Source organism: Pelodiscus sinensis, chromosome 3 (assembly GCF_052426305.1).
Source record: "Pelodiscus sinensis isolate ZL-2025 chromosome 3, ASM5242630v1, whole genome shotgun sequence".
Lineage (NCBI taxonomy): Eukaryota > Metazoa > Chordata > Testudines > Trionychidae > Pelodiscus > Pelodiscus sinensis.
This window is the reverse complement of record NC_143054.1, coordinates 129032547-129049081: the sequence shown is the minus strand read 5'-3', so window position 1 is coordinate 129049081 and position 16535 is coordinate 129032547. Positions and strand designations below refer to the sequence as shown.

General features: G+C 42.0%; 1 protein-coding gene across 5 annotated transcripts in view; it reads left to right on the top strand.

The window, feature by feature from the left end:
* LYST (lysosomal trafficking regulator) overlaps positions 1–16535 on the top strand; it is a 153916-nt gene that overhangs the window by 59655 nt on the left and 77726 nt on the right. For 4 of the 5 annotated variants that reach the window (XM_006122067.5, XM_075924801.2, XM_075924797.2 and 1 more), the window contains 6 exons: positions 4017–4437; positions 7770–7914; positions 10147–10320; positions 11547–11704; positions 11933–12123; positions 14874–15119. In XM_006122067.5, coding sequence (XP_006122129.3) covers positions 4017–4437; positions 7770–7914; positions 10147–10320; positions 11547–11704; positions 11933–12123; positions 14874–15119 — 1335 coding nt within the window. The remainder of the gene's footprint in view (positions 1–4016; positions 4438–7769; positions 7915–10146; positions 10321–11546; positions 11705–11932; positions 12124–14873; positions 15120–16535) is intronic. The other variant, XM_075924800.2, reaches the window with a different exon arrangement.

Genomic DNA, 16535 nt, shown 5'->3' with positions numbered 1-16535 from the left:
TATATCCCATCACGACACCCTCGAAACAAAACGGTTACTATCCCATCAGACGTGCTCGCATCCTTACGATGGTGGAGTCCTCTCCCAGGGACGGCTGTGTGTTCGTATCAACATGGGTACCAGCTGAGCACTTCTCGCAGCCTCAAGGCCAGCTTATTGCCTTAATCATTCTCTCCTCATATCTATGTTTTCAGCTTCTCAGGATCAGATGAGCCAGCATAGACTATGCTGATTTTATTGCTCCTTCTCTGTCATGTATGCTTCAGGAACCTCAGAGAGGCAAATAAGAAGGATGAGATGGGGGCGGGGGGGGTCTGTCTGGCTATACATACTTAGACCCCACCTCACGTTTTTGCCAAAGGTCTGTACAGAATTCCATCTTAACAAACCGATCGTATTACCTACCTTTTTCCCAAAACTGCATTCTTCGCAGACAGACGCCAGCCTGCACACTCTGGACATCCGGAGGGCTCTGGCCTTCTTCCTAGAAAGAACAAAACCATTTCGTAAATCTGAAAGACTTTTTATCTCCATTGCTGAACGATCCAAAGGGACACCAATATCATCGCAACGAATCTCAAAGTGGATATCGACATGTATAATCAAATGCCACTCTCTGGGCAATAGACCGCTACAACGCCCACCACGAGCGCATTCTACTCGAGCCACAGCTGCTTCTACAGCCTTTCTGGGCAATGTCCCCTTAAGAGACATTTACCGGGCAGCAACATGGTCTTCAGACCATACTTTTGCTAAACACTACGCTATCCTTCCACAACTCAAGAGTGATTCAGCAGTTGCCACAGCAGTACTCTCTACCACTGCTAAACAATGACTCCGGCTCCCTTCAGCCTTACATTGAATACTGCTTTGTAGTCACCTACAGTGGAGCACCCACGGGGACACTACTCGAAGAAGAAAAGGGAGTTACTCACCTCGTGCAGTAACGAGTGTTCTTCGAGATGTGTGTCCCCGTGGGTGCTCCATGACCCTCCCTACCTCCCCTCTGCTCGGAGTCAAAATTCTCGGGCGGAGACGAGGAACTGAAAGGGAGGGGGTTGAGTCACGCTCCTCAGGAGGCGGGAAGGGCTCGAGACGCCTCCTGGGCATGCGTGGCTCAACGGGGGAAACTGCTATACAAAGCTCCGATCTGTGGCTCAGGGCAACCCTTCACCTACAGTGGAGCACCCACGGGGGGACACATCTCGAAGAACACTCATTACTGCACAAGGTGAGTAACTCCCTTTTTCTCGGAACCATGACAGCTATAACCTTCATGGTATTACATGCTACATGTGCTGCCTGCAGATTTGGTTTTCCACGGTATACAAGTCTCTAAGGCACCCCATGGTGCACCTGCTTACCATATCTCATTGAGATCAAGGCATCCCTTCTCTGGTGGACCAAGCCAGCCAACCTTTGCATGGGGGTTCCATTTCTCCGACAGTCCCGCTTCCCCCTGCTCAATCACTACAGATGCTTCACACATGGGCTGGAGTGTTCATTTCTGAGACCAAACTGCTCGGGGCTCAAGAGACTCAAGAGATGTGCTTGCACATAAACCTGTTGCAATTGTGCACCATGCACAATATTTGCAGGTGTTGCCTGCCTTCCATTACTGACAAACGTGTGCATTTCCTTATAGACAACATTGCCTGTGTATTTTGTATCAACTGGAAAGGGGGAGCCAGGTCTTGATCCCTGCGCACCAAGGCCATAAAGCTGTGGAATTTTTGCATCAGCCATAACATCCACCTTTCCACAGTTCACATACCAGGTGTCACCCGTGTAATGATGGATGCTCTTAGCAGACCTTTCCCTCAACATCGTGAATAGGTGCTCAATTCCTGTTCAGCAAATGGTCACCCATTGATAGACCTGTTGACAATACCTCACAATAACAGATGTATATGGTTTTGTTCCAGAGCGGGCATCGGGAGGGGATCACTTGGAGATGCCTTCCTCAGTCTGTGGAATCACAAGCTCACTTACACATTTCACCCGATGACCTTCTGCATAACTTTAGCGAGACGTGTTAAGACAGACGGAGCTACAGTCATGCTAATAGCCCCTGCCTGGCCGAGACAAGCATGGTATCCCTTTTTGCTCAGGACGTCAGTTCACGCACCCATCACTCTCCCTCTCCAATGCAATTTAATCACTCTAGGTCAGACATCACTAACCTACCCGGATCTACACAAGCTGCATCTAACAGCATGGCTCCTCCATGGCTCTCCCACTCCTAACTAGGGCTTTTGGAACAGATGCACTCAATCTTCCTCTACAGCTGTAAGGATTCCACTCGTGTTTCCTACACCTATGCTCCTTGGTTTGGTACTGACAGGACCCAATATCCATGTCCCTATCTTTTATCCTGGACTGTCTCCTCACTCTGAAGCAATCATCGCTTTCGTTCAGCTCCATCAAAGTACACTCAGTGGCCATTATGGCCTTCCACCACAAAATTGAGGGCTGGTCAGTTTTTACTCATCCTACAATCAAAAGATTTCTCCAAGAGCTGCATCTTCTGCATCCTGATGTCACACAAACCTGTACCTTTCTGGGACCTTGATCTGGTACTGAGAGCCCTGACCAGACTGCCTTACGAGCCTCTTACCTCTTGTTCCTTTTCACACTTTCCCATGAAGGTTGCTTTGCTGGTTGCTGTAACATCAGTTTGTCACGTGGGAGATATAGCTTGCCATGTGGCTCATGGCTGACTCACCTTTTACAATATTCCTTTCCTTCACACCCCCCCAAAATACTTACTTATGGTTTCTTCTTCATTTCATATAAATGAACCAATGAACTTACCTGTATTTTTCCTGAAACCACATGCAAATACGTTCGAGGCTTCCATACATACTCTTGATGTCAGGCTAGATCCTAGCAATCTATTTGCAAAGAACTAGGTCCTTCGGGCAAATCCCTCGCCTCTTCCTCGCATTCGCCAAGTGGGTAAAAGGACAACCCATATCGAAACAGAGGCTGTCCAAATAGATCACCAACTTTGTAAAACTTTGTTATGCTCTTAGGGGCCTACAGCCACTGTTATGTTTTGGCAGCTCATTCTACCAGGGCTGTATCCTCTTTGACTACATATCAACACAACATGCTACTACTGATGGACATTTGCAAGGCAGCCACTTGGGCATCACAACTTACCTTTGCTAAATACTATGCACTTTCTTATGGGGTTGACACATGAGTGGGCTCCACAGTACTATTATTGGCTTTCCGCAATATTCCAAAGCCCCAGCCACCAGAGGACGAAATTGCTTGCTAGTCACCGAGCGTGGAGTATTCACAGGGACCTCTTGAAGAAGAAAGTCACTCACCTTGTGCAGTAACTGGAGTTCTTTGTGGTGGTGTCCCCCGTGGATGCTCCGCGACCCACTCTCTTTCCCTCTGCTTTGGACCTGAAGAGCCTCTGGAGTAGAGAAGGAACTGGAGGGCTCAGGCCATGCGTGCACAGTGCATATTGGTATGTTACGTGCCACTCAGGGATTGCTTCAAAATCTCTGGTTCAGGCACTGGTATGGCACCAAGATCAGCCGTGGTGCATCCACAGGGATACTACCATGAACTCCAGTTATTGCATAAGGTGAGTAACTTTCATTTTTGTACAGAAGACTTTGAATATTCTACCATTCATTCTGTGCCATGTTGAAAGAATAACTTCATGGTATAGGCATTTTATTAAAATGATACAAAACGGAGGCCAAAATGTTTCAAAAGTAGTGAGATTTTTTTGGGGTGTCTAACTTGAGAAACTTTAGCCGTAGTCTGCAGAAATGCTGGGAGCCTACAACTCTATTTGAAATTAGTACTCAGCCTAATTTAGAAGTGCTATCATCTTAAGTTGGGTATGCAAAATCAGAGGCTGTTTCTGAAAATGTGAAGCTGAGTTTAAATGAAGATGTTCCTTTTTGTTAGCTGTGAACTATATAGTTGTGTTGGCTATAGAGCGTTGAGATAATTTGATTCTGATTATTTTTCTTGTTTATTTCTCTTAGGAGATACTGCTTAAAGGTATCTTGAAGACTGTGGAGACAAATATGTATATGTGCCCGTTACAATATCTCTCTTTCCCCATGCTACAGAGCTCAAATTTAAATAGCAGTTCTTCACAAAAATCGACTAGTGCGTTTAACAGCAAGACCACGGGGGTAAAAAGAGCAAAGGTATCACAAAATAAGAAAGAAGCAGATGGAGAGAATTTGACTCACCAGCTTCTTTCTTCTTGGCATGTAGCCCCAATCCATTTGCCTTTGGTGGGACAAAACTGTTGGCCACACATGTCTGAGGGCTTCAGTGTTTCATTGTGGTTTCACATGGAACGTGTTCAAGAAACAGAAAGTCCTGCAGAGAAAGGGAAGATGAAGAAGAAAAGAAACAAACCACTTATTGTGCGAGAGAGCAGTTTTGATGCCACAGGTAAGTTATAACTTTTTTGTAAATACTTAGTTTACTGAACTTGTAAAGCTTTCCCAGAGATTTCAGGTGTTTCTAGTAAACATACACAATAACAGCTCTGGACTGAAACAGAAAGCTGTAACTCAATATTAGCAGCTCAGTACAGATCCAGTTAATGTATTGCACTCAAGTATAAACTTGGCCTTTTTGGGGGGGACCTGTATGATGCGGCAAAAAGCTGGAAGCAGGAGATCATTAACTTGAAAACAGTGAGTATATTTAAAGCAATTGAACTTTCAAATTACATTTAAGTGTCCATAAAGGAAGGTATTACTGATTTCAGAAGTATCCATAGTGAGCTTGCTTCCACTTAGATTCACTTGTTCCCTTAGCACCACTTACTATTGTTCTCACTTGTCAAAGTCAGACAGGACTCAGATTTGTCAGACCGCTCTGTTTATTAGCAAAGCCGCTATGCTAAATACACCCAGAAAATGTGAGTGCCATACAAGGTTCAAACCCCTTGATTTATACAGTCAAAAGAAAGCCAAAATTAACAGGATTAAAAGAGAGGCAAAACTTCACATGATTAGTGTGAGGGTAGTAAAGTATCTTCATTTCCACATCAAGCACACAGCAATCTCCTGTCCATATCTCCTTGGTTATTTCACTTGCTTTCTCCCTAACATCTAATGTTCCTTTTCCTATTAACTCAGGCCCACCTGGCTAGCACTCTGATCTGCATACCTACAAACAACATTAACATACTTTTCTTCTTCCTGTTCAGAAACAAACAGTATTCCTTCAACTTATTCAGTTATTACAGCATAGTTCATCTTTCTTACAGTATAATTCTTTCTACTTTCACACACTGAATTAGGAGCCTGAAATGATGATATGCCTATTGTGTTGTGATAGCCTATACTAAGGAAATTGAAGTATTGTAACTTTCAGTTGGAGGTTCTTTAGAGAACTTTGCTTCTGTCTCCTAAGTTCATTTCGTTGCTTTATTTGAGAAATTAATGAAGTTGTAAAACATTATTTTCGAGTGGGAGCTGGTAATATTGACTATAATTTGGGTTACAAAGTAGTTTCAGACTCTCATTCAAGCAAGTAATTTCTTTGAAATAAATTTGACGGTATTTTTAAGGAAAGGACTGCTGCTGCAGGCAAGGATAAAGATTAAAACCTTTTGCTTTCACATGCTTCCATGGCTTTTCAAAAATGTCACCCTCTGGACATAGTTCTGTGCCTAAAAATTATTTTATTTTTTATTCTATTAGCTTTTAGCAGAATTCGTTAGACTGTAATCAGCAAGGGAAAAAATACTGTCCCTGTTTTAAACTTCTAACCACAACCCCTGTTTTACCTAAGGTTACAGTAAAAAGTCTAAAATCCAAAACTTAGCGTGCCTGCTCTCAATTGAGGACTTGTGCCTTTGCTTCGTGGCAAAGGGAAAATATTGATCAAATTCCATCCATAGTACCTTCTAAATATTTATTGATGCGTGCTAAGGCTCCTGTCCAGTAAAGCCCTTAAACTGATCATCTGTAAGCATGCAAGCAGCTCTGTTGACTTCAATGGACTACCTCATATTGTTAAGTGCTTTGCTGGATCAGGGCATAAATGAAGCAAATTGTATCAGTGCAGCTACTATAATTGTGAGCAGCAGGCTGTGTGTAGAGATGCTGATTCAAAGGACAGGCAGGTTTATTGACTTTCTTTTCCTCTTTAAACTAAAGTGAAAATGCCTGTGGAGACAGCTTTTAAAGCAGGGCTCGGCAAAATACGATCCAAAAGCTGGATGCAGCCTGCCAAGCTGCTGGATCTGGCCCATGAGTGCAGTGGGAGCCTCAGTCAGGCTTCCTATCTGCCCTGCACACTGCTCAGAAAAGCTGGTTACGGGACCGTTTGTGAACAGCTGTGAATCCAGAGGGAAGAAGTGGGGAGAAGAGGCTTTGCACATTGCTCCCCACTCACAGCACTATTTTCCAGCCAACGTAAGCTGCTTGTTTGAAGAACAGGCAGTGTGTGAAGTGCCCATCCCCCTCAGGCTTGCAGCTGTTCACAGATGCACATGGCCCTGTAGCCAACTGCTCTGACAGGGCCTGCTGAGGCATGGAAGGCAGGGATCCTTCTGGGCTGCTGGCCGGGAGTCTCCCAGGTAAGCATTTCCCAGTCAGAGCCTGCCTCTGGCACCCCAGCCTCTCTCCCCACTTACCCCACATAACCGAACCCCCCTGCCTTCCCTACTGCACCCATACCCCCTCCCAGACCTGGCATTCTAATCCATTGCCCCAGGTCACAGCTGTCTCCTGCCCAACGTCACAACCTAAACCCTTGCACTCCATCCAAAATCCCAGTCTCCTGCCCCAGGTCATAACCTCCTTCTTCACCCAGACTCTCTCCCAGATGTGCAGCACCTCCTGCACCCCAGTCCCTTATCCCAAACTCCCTTCTGCATCTGACCTCCATCCCAGACCCTATACCTCTTCCAGTTAATATAATGGAAGAGTGTAGCCCTTGACCAGTTTTCAAATTTTTGGAGTGCCCCCCCCCCATCAAAAATTGTCCATCCCTGTAGTAGAGCATGCTTTACATAATCAATATTAATGTAAGCTACACCTAAACAAGGAAGATCATAGAATCAAAGAACACTAGAACTGGAAGGGATCTCGAGAGGTCATCGAGTCGAGTCCCTGCCCTCCCAGAAGAACCAAGCACTGTCTAGAGTGACCATCCCTGATAGATGCATATCTAACCTGCTCTTACATACAGTATCTCCAGAGATGGAGATTCCACAACCTCCCTAGGCAATTTATTCCTGTGTTTAATCACCCTGACAGTTAGGAAGTTTTTTCCTAATGTCCAATCCTAAACTTCCCTTGCTGCAGTTTAAGCTCATTGTTTCTTGTCCTATCCTCAGAGGCCAAAGAAAACAGTTTTTTTCCCTCCTCCTTGAACACTCTTTTAGGTACTTGAAAACTGCTATCATGTCCCCTCTCAGTCTTCTCTTTTCTAAACCAAACCAGCCCGATTCTTTCAGTCTTCCCTCATAGCTCATGTTCTCTAGACTTTTAATCATTCTTGTTGCTCTTCTCTGGACCTTCTCCAATTTCTCCACATCTTCCTTGAAATGTGGTACCCAGAACTGGACACGATACTCCAACTGAGGCCTAATGAATGCAGAGTAGAGATGTAGTTCCCCAAGTGCTTACACTAGTCAAGTCACCTTTAAGAAGCTTTTTATGGTAAATAAAGCCACTTTTTTGCATTTCTTGACTCTAAACAGATGCTATAGTCATGGCATGATTAAATATATATGTTATTTTAATATCTATGTATTTTTCTAGAAGAAAGTAAACTGGGACAAATGGAGTACCTTAACTCTGGGGACAAACTTATTGAAGATGGCTGCGTCCATATAATTTCATTGGGTTCCAAAGCACTGATGATACAAGTCTGGGCTGATGTGAATACTGGAGCTTTCATATTTCGGTACTGTATATTTCCCTAAGCCCAAAAATAGAAGGAATTGTAAATTCCATAATGTCTGATGTTTTATGCCAGCTGACCTGGAATAGTAGCATGGAGTCATTCCCAGGGTAGAAGACAAAGCTACATAAATGTAGGGCCTGTAGATTACTGCCTGCTTATAACAAAAGGATCATTGACATACGGTATGATGCTTTACAAGCCTAAAGAAATATTTCTTATGTACAGGCTTTGGCTCCAGCCTTTTGTCTTTTTCCTAACAGGCTACATCCTATGCCTGTGTGGAGCAAGTTGTAAGACAAATAAGAGCTAATAAAGGACAGCAGTGGAGGGATTAAAGAATTAAGAAGGAAGGTGGGAAGTTGCTTGGCTAAACAGATGGAGGAAAAGAATTCAGTTGGTACATAAAAATAGGGAGACTATTCCAGGTGTAGGTGACCGCGTGAGAGAGGAAGTAAGATGAGAGAGGAAGAATTCTGTCTTTCCGTGGAGGTGGAAATGATGGTCATGTCTGAATTGCTCTTACTTTGGATCCAAACAACTCTAGGATATGCTGTTATAGTGCTCCTGGTCAGGCCAACTTTCGGTCTAGCTTACACCCTAGGATAGATACCAACCAGCGGACCAGGAAAGATACCAACCAGCAGATTCGGTCTAGCTTACAAATCTAATCTGCTGGTTGGTATCTTTCCTGGTCCACTGGTTGGTATCTATCCTAGGGTGTGTCTACAGGGTTGTTTTTTTGTTTGTTTGTTTGTTTTAGTCTAAAGTGGCCTTTTTTCGAAAAAACTTCCCCTGTGTCTAGACTTCTGCTGCGCTCTTTCAAAAGTTTTTTCGACTGCGGAAATCCTCGTTTTACGAGGAAGAACGCATTTTTTCGAAAGTGCTCTTTTGAAAAAAGGTGCTATGTCACTTCAGAGAGATTGTGGGGCTAAACTGGCTAATTTCTGAGATTCTTGGGCTCTTTGAGTAAGTGTCAAAGCAAATTAAAAAGCTACATAAATTAAAAAAATATATACTGATTTGATCACTGAAATGTTGAATCTTTCATCTAAACTTGCAAATTGAACTCTTAATGATTGGGTTACCTGCTAATGCAGGGCTGGTTCCTGGAGCTGACACTGTTTCTGGCGTCTTTGTTGTTCACGGGGAAACAAATGCGTTTGCTTCAGATGACATTTTTTAATGCATTTGGCTTTGTATAAATGTAAATGCTTTTTTTTATTATGGAAATTTCACACAGCCTTCTAAGATCGGTAGCAGAAGCAGGGGATGTTCGTAGGGTTACCCTGTAACTTTCTAAAGAATGAAATAACTTCTATCTCAAGGCCCCTTTTAAAAGCTATTTGCTACAAGGGTATTTGCATAAGTGCTATGTCAGTGCCACCTAATTTTATAGGCTATCACTAACATTTAAGAATTGATATGCTGCAGTTAGCCTCTCTGTTTATACTACATCTGTGGTGTTGGCTCTGTTGCTGGTACTGTAGCAAAATGCAACTTCATTTAAGCTGCCTTGGTGATGAATATTTCATCAGGGTTTTTTCTTTTGTATGACCTTTCTTTTCTGCTGCAAAAACATAGAAACTAATTCTGTATGCATTGCATCTCTTGGAATGAATTTACTGAAGATTTCAGCATTCAGTCAGTTGTATGTAAAACAATGTTTGCAGAGATTTTAATTGATTGTTGGCTGTCCCCTACTTCTAACTTTTGCCAGGGGACAACACTCGAACAATTGAAACAGTTCATTGGGTCAGTATCGTTCATTTATAACAATCATATCTGCTGTTTTTTCCATATGCGTATAATCCAGGGGGACAAAACTCATGATCTGCTTTAATATTTAGCATTTGTATTGTGCTTTTAATCTAAGCTGTTTACATTTTTTTTCACTTGAGTAATTGATACAATCTGTTCCAAAAGTCCGTGGAATTATCCCAAGAGCTTCATTAACTTCAAAACACTCCAGTGAAATAAGGGAGTATTATGCTTAATTTATATCTAGGGAATTTCAGGTAGAAAGGAATTACGAGACTTTCCCCAAGCTACATAGTCAATGTCAAGAGTTCCTGATTCATACTTAAATACTCAGCCCACAAGATGACAGCTTTCTAAACTTACAATGCCTATAAGTGAAGTTAAAAAGTAGTTTTTAGAATAAAACTTGTGAAATATAAATAAAAGAAGATATCCATAACTCTTTACCTGTTTCTTCCTTTGTTGTGTTCATAGTATGTGTATGGATCCAAATGATGAAATGAAAGCTGGCCTGCTAGCACAGGCTGAATCACCAGAGAACATTTTCCTTATAGGAAGGTGGCAGCATTTGGCAGTAACATATTTGCAACAGCCAGAAGGCAAGAAAAATATCCATGGAGAACTATCGTTATGGGTCTCTGGTCAGAGGTAAAATACCTTTGAGGAAATTCAAGCTGTAATGGAATCTTTAAGAAACCAGAAAGTGGAAACAAGCTAATTACTTAAGGTTTTCCTGGTGAAAAAAGAGAGGACATATTGCCAGGATTCACAGAGAAGAGAGCGAGACTATATTCTTGGAGGGGGAAAAGGGGACATTTTACATAGTGAATTCTCCATCTGCTTTCAGAATCCATCTTCAGTCTCAGGCACATGTCCCATATATGACCAATTATCCTCACTGCGTTGTATACTTGTGTCCTTCTCCTTCTCCCCCCAGTTAGCAACCAGCAGAGTACACGGGACACCATAGGAATTCAGAGAGTGGTCAGAAAGGGTCTGTGCATGGAACTATGAGCTGGCATCATTTCTAAAGTGCAAGCTGGTAACTAATGTAAAGAAGGCTGTTGATCTGCAGAAGGGAAAGAGGAATTGTTTGTGGTTTTGGTGCTTCACTTAGAAAGAAGGCACATTATGGGAGGGTGGGGAAAGGGACATGCTTTTTAGAGAATGAGAGAGAGGGAGGAGAAGGAAAACGAATATCAATATTTTCTTCTGTTCTTAAAGTGTAAATCATGGAAGATGTATAGATTCTGTCTTAGATGTATTAAGCCAGTTGGCTGGTATGCTGCTTTCTAAAATAGATGACTATACTAAAATGAATTGTGAATTCCTTCTTTAAGGAAAAAAAATCTTTTAGAATCTGTTCAAAAGGCAAGTGACTTTGGTGTAACCATATCAAAATTGCTCCAGCTGGCATGGCATTGTTTAAAATTCCAAATCCAATTTCAGATTAACTAGTTGTCAGTGTATCGCTCCTGTTTGCTTTTGTTAGAGAGGTTTTTTACAGGGCTGTGGAAATAATTTTATAGACCTCATCGTTCTGTTGTGTCTCTGAAGCTACAACAGTACCTTGTCAATTATTAGCAAGGAAGTGAAACTAACGGTCTCTAGTCTCTATCTAAACTGAGTGAAATGCAAACAGTCAGTAGTATAAATACTGAAAAATTGCTTTTAATATATTTGTACAAAAGCTTTAAGAATTAGGTGAATATATAATTTTATATCTTGACAGTGTATCTTTAATATTAAAAATGACCATGGTCCTAGAAAGTTAATCAAATTTACTGCACTTGAAATATTTCAGAAATGAAAGTGTGACAAGTTTAAGAATGTTGTAATATTTAAATGTTTGCTTTTTTTTATTTATATTTTAGGAAACATGAGATTAGTTTAGATTACACTCTACCAAGAAAAACAAGTTTATCTGACAGCAGTAAAACATTTTGTATGGTTGGTCATTGCACATCGTCCCAAGAAGAACTACTACATTTGGCTGGGAAATGGGATCTGGGAAACCTGCTTCTCTTTAATGGTACTTATATATTTGAAAGCAAAAACACCTCAAACCTTTTTTCCGTTTAACTTTAATATTTTGAATATATAGTATGAATATTAATTAAATTGAAAGTTTTAACAAGCATACTTAATAGAAAAAACTCAGGTCTATTAAATACTAAAGAGATCCTTGAATTCAGTGTTACTTGCATATGAATTATTGTAAACAATATGGAGATGATTAGATTTTTATTTTTCTGTTTAGGTGCAAAGATTGGTCCAGAGGAAGCATTCTATCTATATGCCTGTGGACCAGACTTTAGCTCTTTAATGCCTTGTAAATATGGCAAAACAAAGACCAGCTATTCCAAATACATAAGTAAAGACATTCTGCAGTGTGAAAAAATCAAGGAACTCTTCATGACAAACAAGGAGGTGGATATCGGACCTCTAATTGTAAGTTTCTAGTCTGAGCCATGCTGAAACTTAAACTCTTAGCAGTGCATTAACAAACTTGTACCTTATGTTACATTGGGCAAAAAAAAATCCTGGGCAGTGTAGGAGATTTTATCTGTAACAGTTTTTGCTTTCTTTCATTTGAGGCCCTGCTCTCCAAGAATGGGAATTTTCTTGGGTCTTGGTTGGCCTCAGTGAGAACTCAGTGGAAAGAACAGCCATTGATTTCAATGGAAGTTGAATTGAGCACCTTGTTAGCAAGTAGCAGATGACTTTTGCCCCCTCCCTCATTCATCAAGATTCTTTTGTTTTTATTTGCTGTTCTGCTTCTGTCGGGCTGAATGTGAAGCTTGCAGCTAGAGACCTGCACAGGGAGAGGACAAGCAGAGCATGGGCCTCTCCAAAAATCTGTCCCTGAGTCTTGGGGAGAGAGGGAGGAAGTAGCGGGGCTGCTAATAGCAGTCTGAGCTCCTCCTCTCACCACCCTACAGCTGCTTCTCCTTCCCTGCTGCTGTAGTCCCATTTGTTGTGTCTGCCTCCACCTCCGTCTCATCTCATTGGGAAATCTGCAAAGCAGAAATCAGGGAAAGAGAATCAGGAGCTGTGTGGGAGAAGAGGAGAGCACTGTGCAGCTGGTACCCACCAGCCCTACTTCTTTCTCCTTCCCTGGGCTACAGGGACAGTGTTGCTGTCTCTTCACTGCTGGGTGTCCTTTCTAGAGACATCCTGAGAAATTTTCTGGGCTTGGAGGTGTCATGTGAACCTTTCATTTGTGTTTGTGTGCCCCTCCAAAGTCATCACATTTAAATTCCTACACATGCCCCTACTTACAGGTTTTTAGAGACTTATTAATGGGCTGAAGGGGAGAGAAGATGGAAGAGTGGTGTAGGTGGAATGCCTAATGAACCAGAGTGCCATAACTTATCACATTTTGTTTCACAGTAAAGTCAGACCTAACAATTATAAATAGTAAAATGTTCAGAGAAATGTAGTAGTCTGCTCATGAGTGAGTTAGTATTTAAGACTTGCACTATAAAAGAGTAATTTTTAAAATAAAAGCATAGCCTGTTTTTTCTAAAACCAGGATATTAACCCCTTGCAAGTCTCTTCTGTGCTATTTAGCCCTAGGTGTGAAATATCTCTCATGATGAAAGGTGAATTTTGCTCCAATCTCATTACCTCCTCTAATGAGTCTTCTGAAATTGTCTTCTCTGTGTTAGCCATCATCTTTGAGTGGTGATATGTGAGCAGTTTAGACGACCAGAGAACAAAAAGTTGAAACTAAAATTTTGTTAACAATCCTTTAACTTGAAATGAGCAGCTGTATAATTTACTATGAGGCATTGTTAAAATTTTCATATTTTTGAATGGAAGTGAAGCTTATCTGTCTCTTCTTACTGTTTATGATATGTAAGTTTTTTGCCACACATAAATAACCTTTTTGTATAAATACTTCAAAAAATGTTAAGGGGAAGGTGGTGGGGAATTATAAATAGAGACTTATTTCAGCTAACCTGACTAAAGCCTGAGAATGGCATTGTGTCTCAGGCACTCAAATATACAGTAAAACCTGTGTTATCCAGCACACGTGGGGATTAGGGCGTTCCAGTTATCTAAAAATTCTGGTTCTGAGGATCCCAGCTGCCTGGTCCAGCTTGGGACAGGGTGTCAGGCCAGGAGGGAGGGTACAGGAGGGGTCTGGGGGCAGGGTGTCAGAGCACGCTGGGAATAAAGGGTCTTGGCGGGGGGAGAGGAATGAGTGAGGGATGTGGGTGAAGGGAGATGCTTACCTGGCTTGGCACCCGGCTGCAGCAGGGAAAGCTTCCAGGCAGCCCGCTCTTTCCCCCCACCCCCCTTGGCTGGGGAGGGGAGAGGGAACTCAGTCCTTGCGCGCCCCCCTCCCCCAATGTAGTGGGGAACTCAGCATAGCTGCAGCACCAGGTCAGGCTACCCGCTGGCAGGGTGTGGGGATTGTAGGGTATAGAAACCCCGACCTTTCCCGCCAGACCAAACTCTGCCGCTTCCCCAGCAAGCTGGGGAGGGACATGGGGGGGGGGGAGAGTGGCAGTGCACAGGGGGGCAGCAGAGCCTGAGTGCGCCCTGTGGGGGTGGGGGGGCGCGCAGCAAAGACTAAGCCGAGTTCCATGCAGGCAGCAGTTTAAAAACACTGAGGTCCAAGAGCAGCTACTCAGTGCCTCGGACCCAGCCACCCGTCCCCCTCCCAGCAGCAGTGGCCACTGTAAAAGCTGCCGCCTGCACGTGTGGAGGTGGAGGAGGAGGAGGTGGTTGCATGGCACTGGAGGCCCTGTGGGACAGGGACAATCCTGTAAGCTGGGGGTGCACGGTGGTGGGGCAGCTGCAGTGGGTGGTGGAGCAGCCAGGGCCGCGTGCCACCAGAAGCCCGCCCTCACTGGCAAAGCTCCAATGGGAGCTGCCTATAAGCTCTACAGGGGGTGGACGAGTAGAATTTTTTTGCGAAACGCTTAGTTCCACTTTGCAGAATGGAGCACCATTTGCTCTAGGAAATTTGCTTATTTTTCTAAAGTTTTCCAGATAGTTAAGTGCCGGATAGTGCAGGTTTTACTATATATTTAGAAGAGTGTTTTGAGAGAAGTAGAAACAAGTTTCTGGATGCTACTGCTTTATATTTCCTAAGCCAAAAGCTTATTCTGTGTGGTTTATGGCAAAGTAAAAACAAATAAGAAAATTCCAGTTTCTAAAAATTACAGTTTCTAAAACTTGTGTTTCAGGAAAGTCTCGCTGTTGTCTATACTACTTGCTGCCCTGCTTTTTACACCATCTATGAACCTGTTATTAGAATGAAAGGTCAAGTGAAAACTGTGCCTTCTCAGAGACCTTTCAGCTCAAAAGAAGTTCAGAACAATTTATTGGATGCTCATCACCTGAAAACGCTTCAGCCTGTTGAATATAAAACTCTTCAGGGCATACTTCATGAAATTGGAGGAACTGGTGCATTTATCTTTCTCTTTGCTAGGGTAAGAGTTCAAAATATTGTGACATTTTTTTCTTCAGTCTTTGGTAGCACACCTATTGGTTTAAGACCCAAGTGGCTCTCTTAGAATATTACGTTTCAAAATTCTCACTTTTTTTAAAAGTACACTTTTGACATTATGGAAAAATGTAGCTTGAACATAACCAATCATAAGCAATGTGGTTATTGTGCATTTTAAAGGAAACGGAAAGCTATTATAACAGCCCATGGTTATATCATGCAAGTTGATGTGAAAATTAAACTAAAAAATATAGTAAGTATGATGTGTGGTGTTGTACATTGCATCTGACTCTATGGAAGTATTAGCCTCTTAAATAGCAAGAGAGGGCTTGCATTTAAAATATCATGGAGTTTAAAAAAAAATTAGGTTTTTATTATATAAAGTAATTGGTGCCATTGTATTTCTTCAAAAGCCCACCCTTATTCATTTATAAATATTTGAATTCATGTGTTGGTGACAAACTGTTAATTGTTTTGAAATACATTGGACCTCATAGGATATTTTTTCCACACAGCCTTTTTTTATATAGTGCATGCATAGAAGTATGAGACCATACTTGATGCACTATACACATCTGACAAAATGCAAATTAAATCTAATCATCTCTGAACATGTTTAAACCTGAAAGAGTGCAGTTTGGGGTGGGGTAGAAGCATAGACTGTTCATAGGTATTGCTTGCTTTTAGGGTAAACTCTGAAGAATTAAACATGGCTTAGTATAAAGGTCTGGTCAAAACTAAGTCACTTATTCAGAAGGATCATTTAAAAAAATTAAATGAAATAAATCAAGTTAGATTGATTTTTGCATCTTTTGTGTGTCTCCACATATTGGATTATAGCCACTACTGGTGCCAAAGTAGAATCCTTGCGCTTGGAATGTCTGGTTTCCTGACATTGATTGACGTGATTCCAAGACTCATTTGCACACTCGATCAAATTATCACATTACTATAGGGGGACCTATTTGTATGGGAATGAGGCTATCTGCTCTAACTGCAAAATCCTCAGTGGAAATTATTCCTATTCATTGTTACTGTGTTTCTTAAATTTTGCTAACTGTATAATTCCAGATTCTGCTATACATAGCATTCATGTCAATGAAACATGATTTCAGAGCTGTCAGGCAGCACAGCTGGTGTAAATACAGCATTGTTATACATACGTGACAGGAGAGTAGGATATGAATGTGTACAAAATCAGTTGAGCTTTCCTACTTGAACGTCTCTGACTGAACTCGAGTGGTATGGGTTGTCTCTCATAGGGTTCAGGACTGCATTCATATTGTTTACTACTTGTCTATATATTTACAGTCTGTTTACCAGTTTTATTCAGTAACACAGTTGACACAATCTCTGTGCTATGTGCAGTAGAGTTTTAACATTGGAGCAGACTGCTATA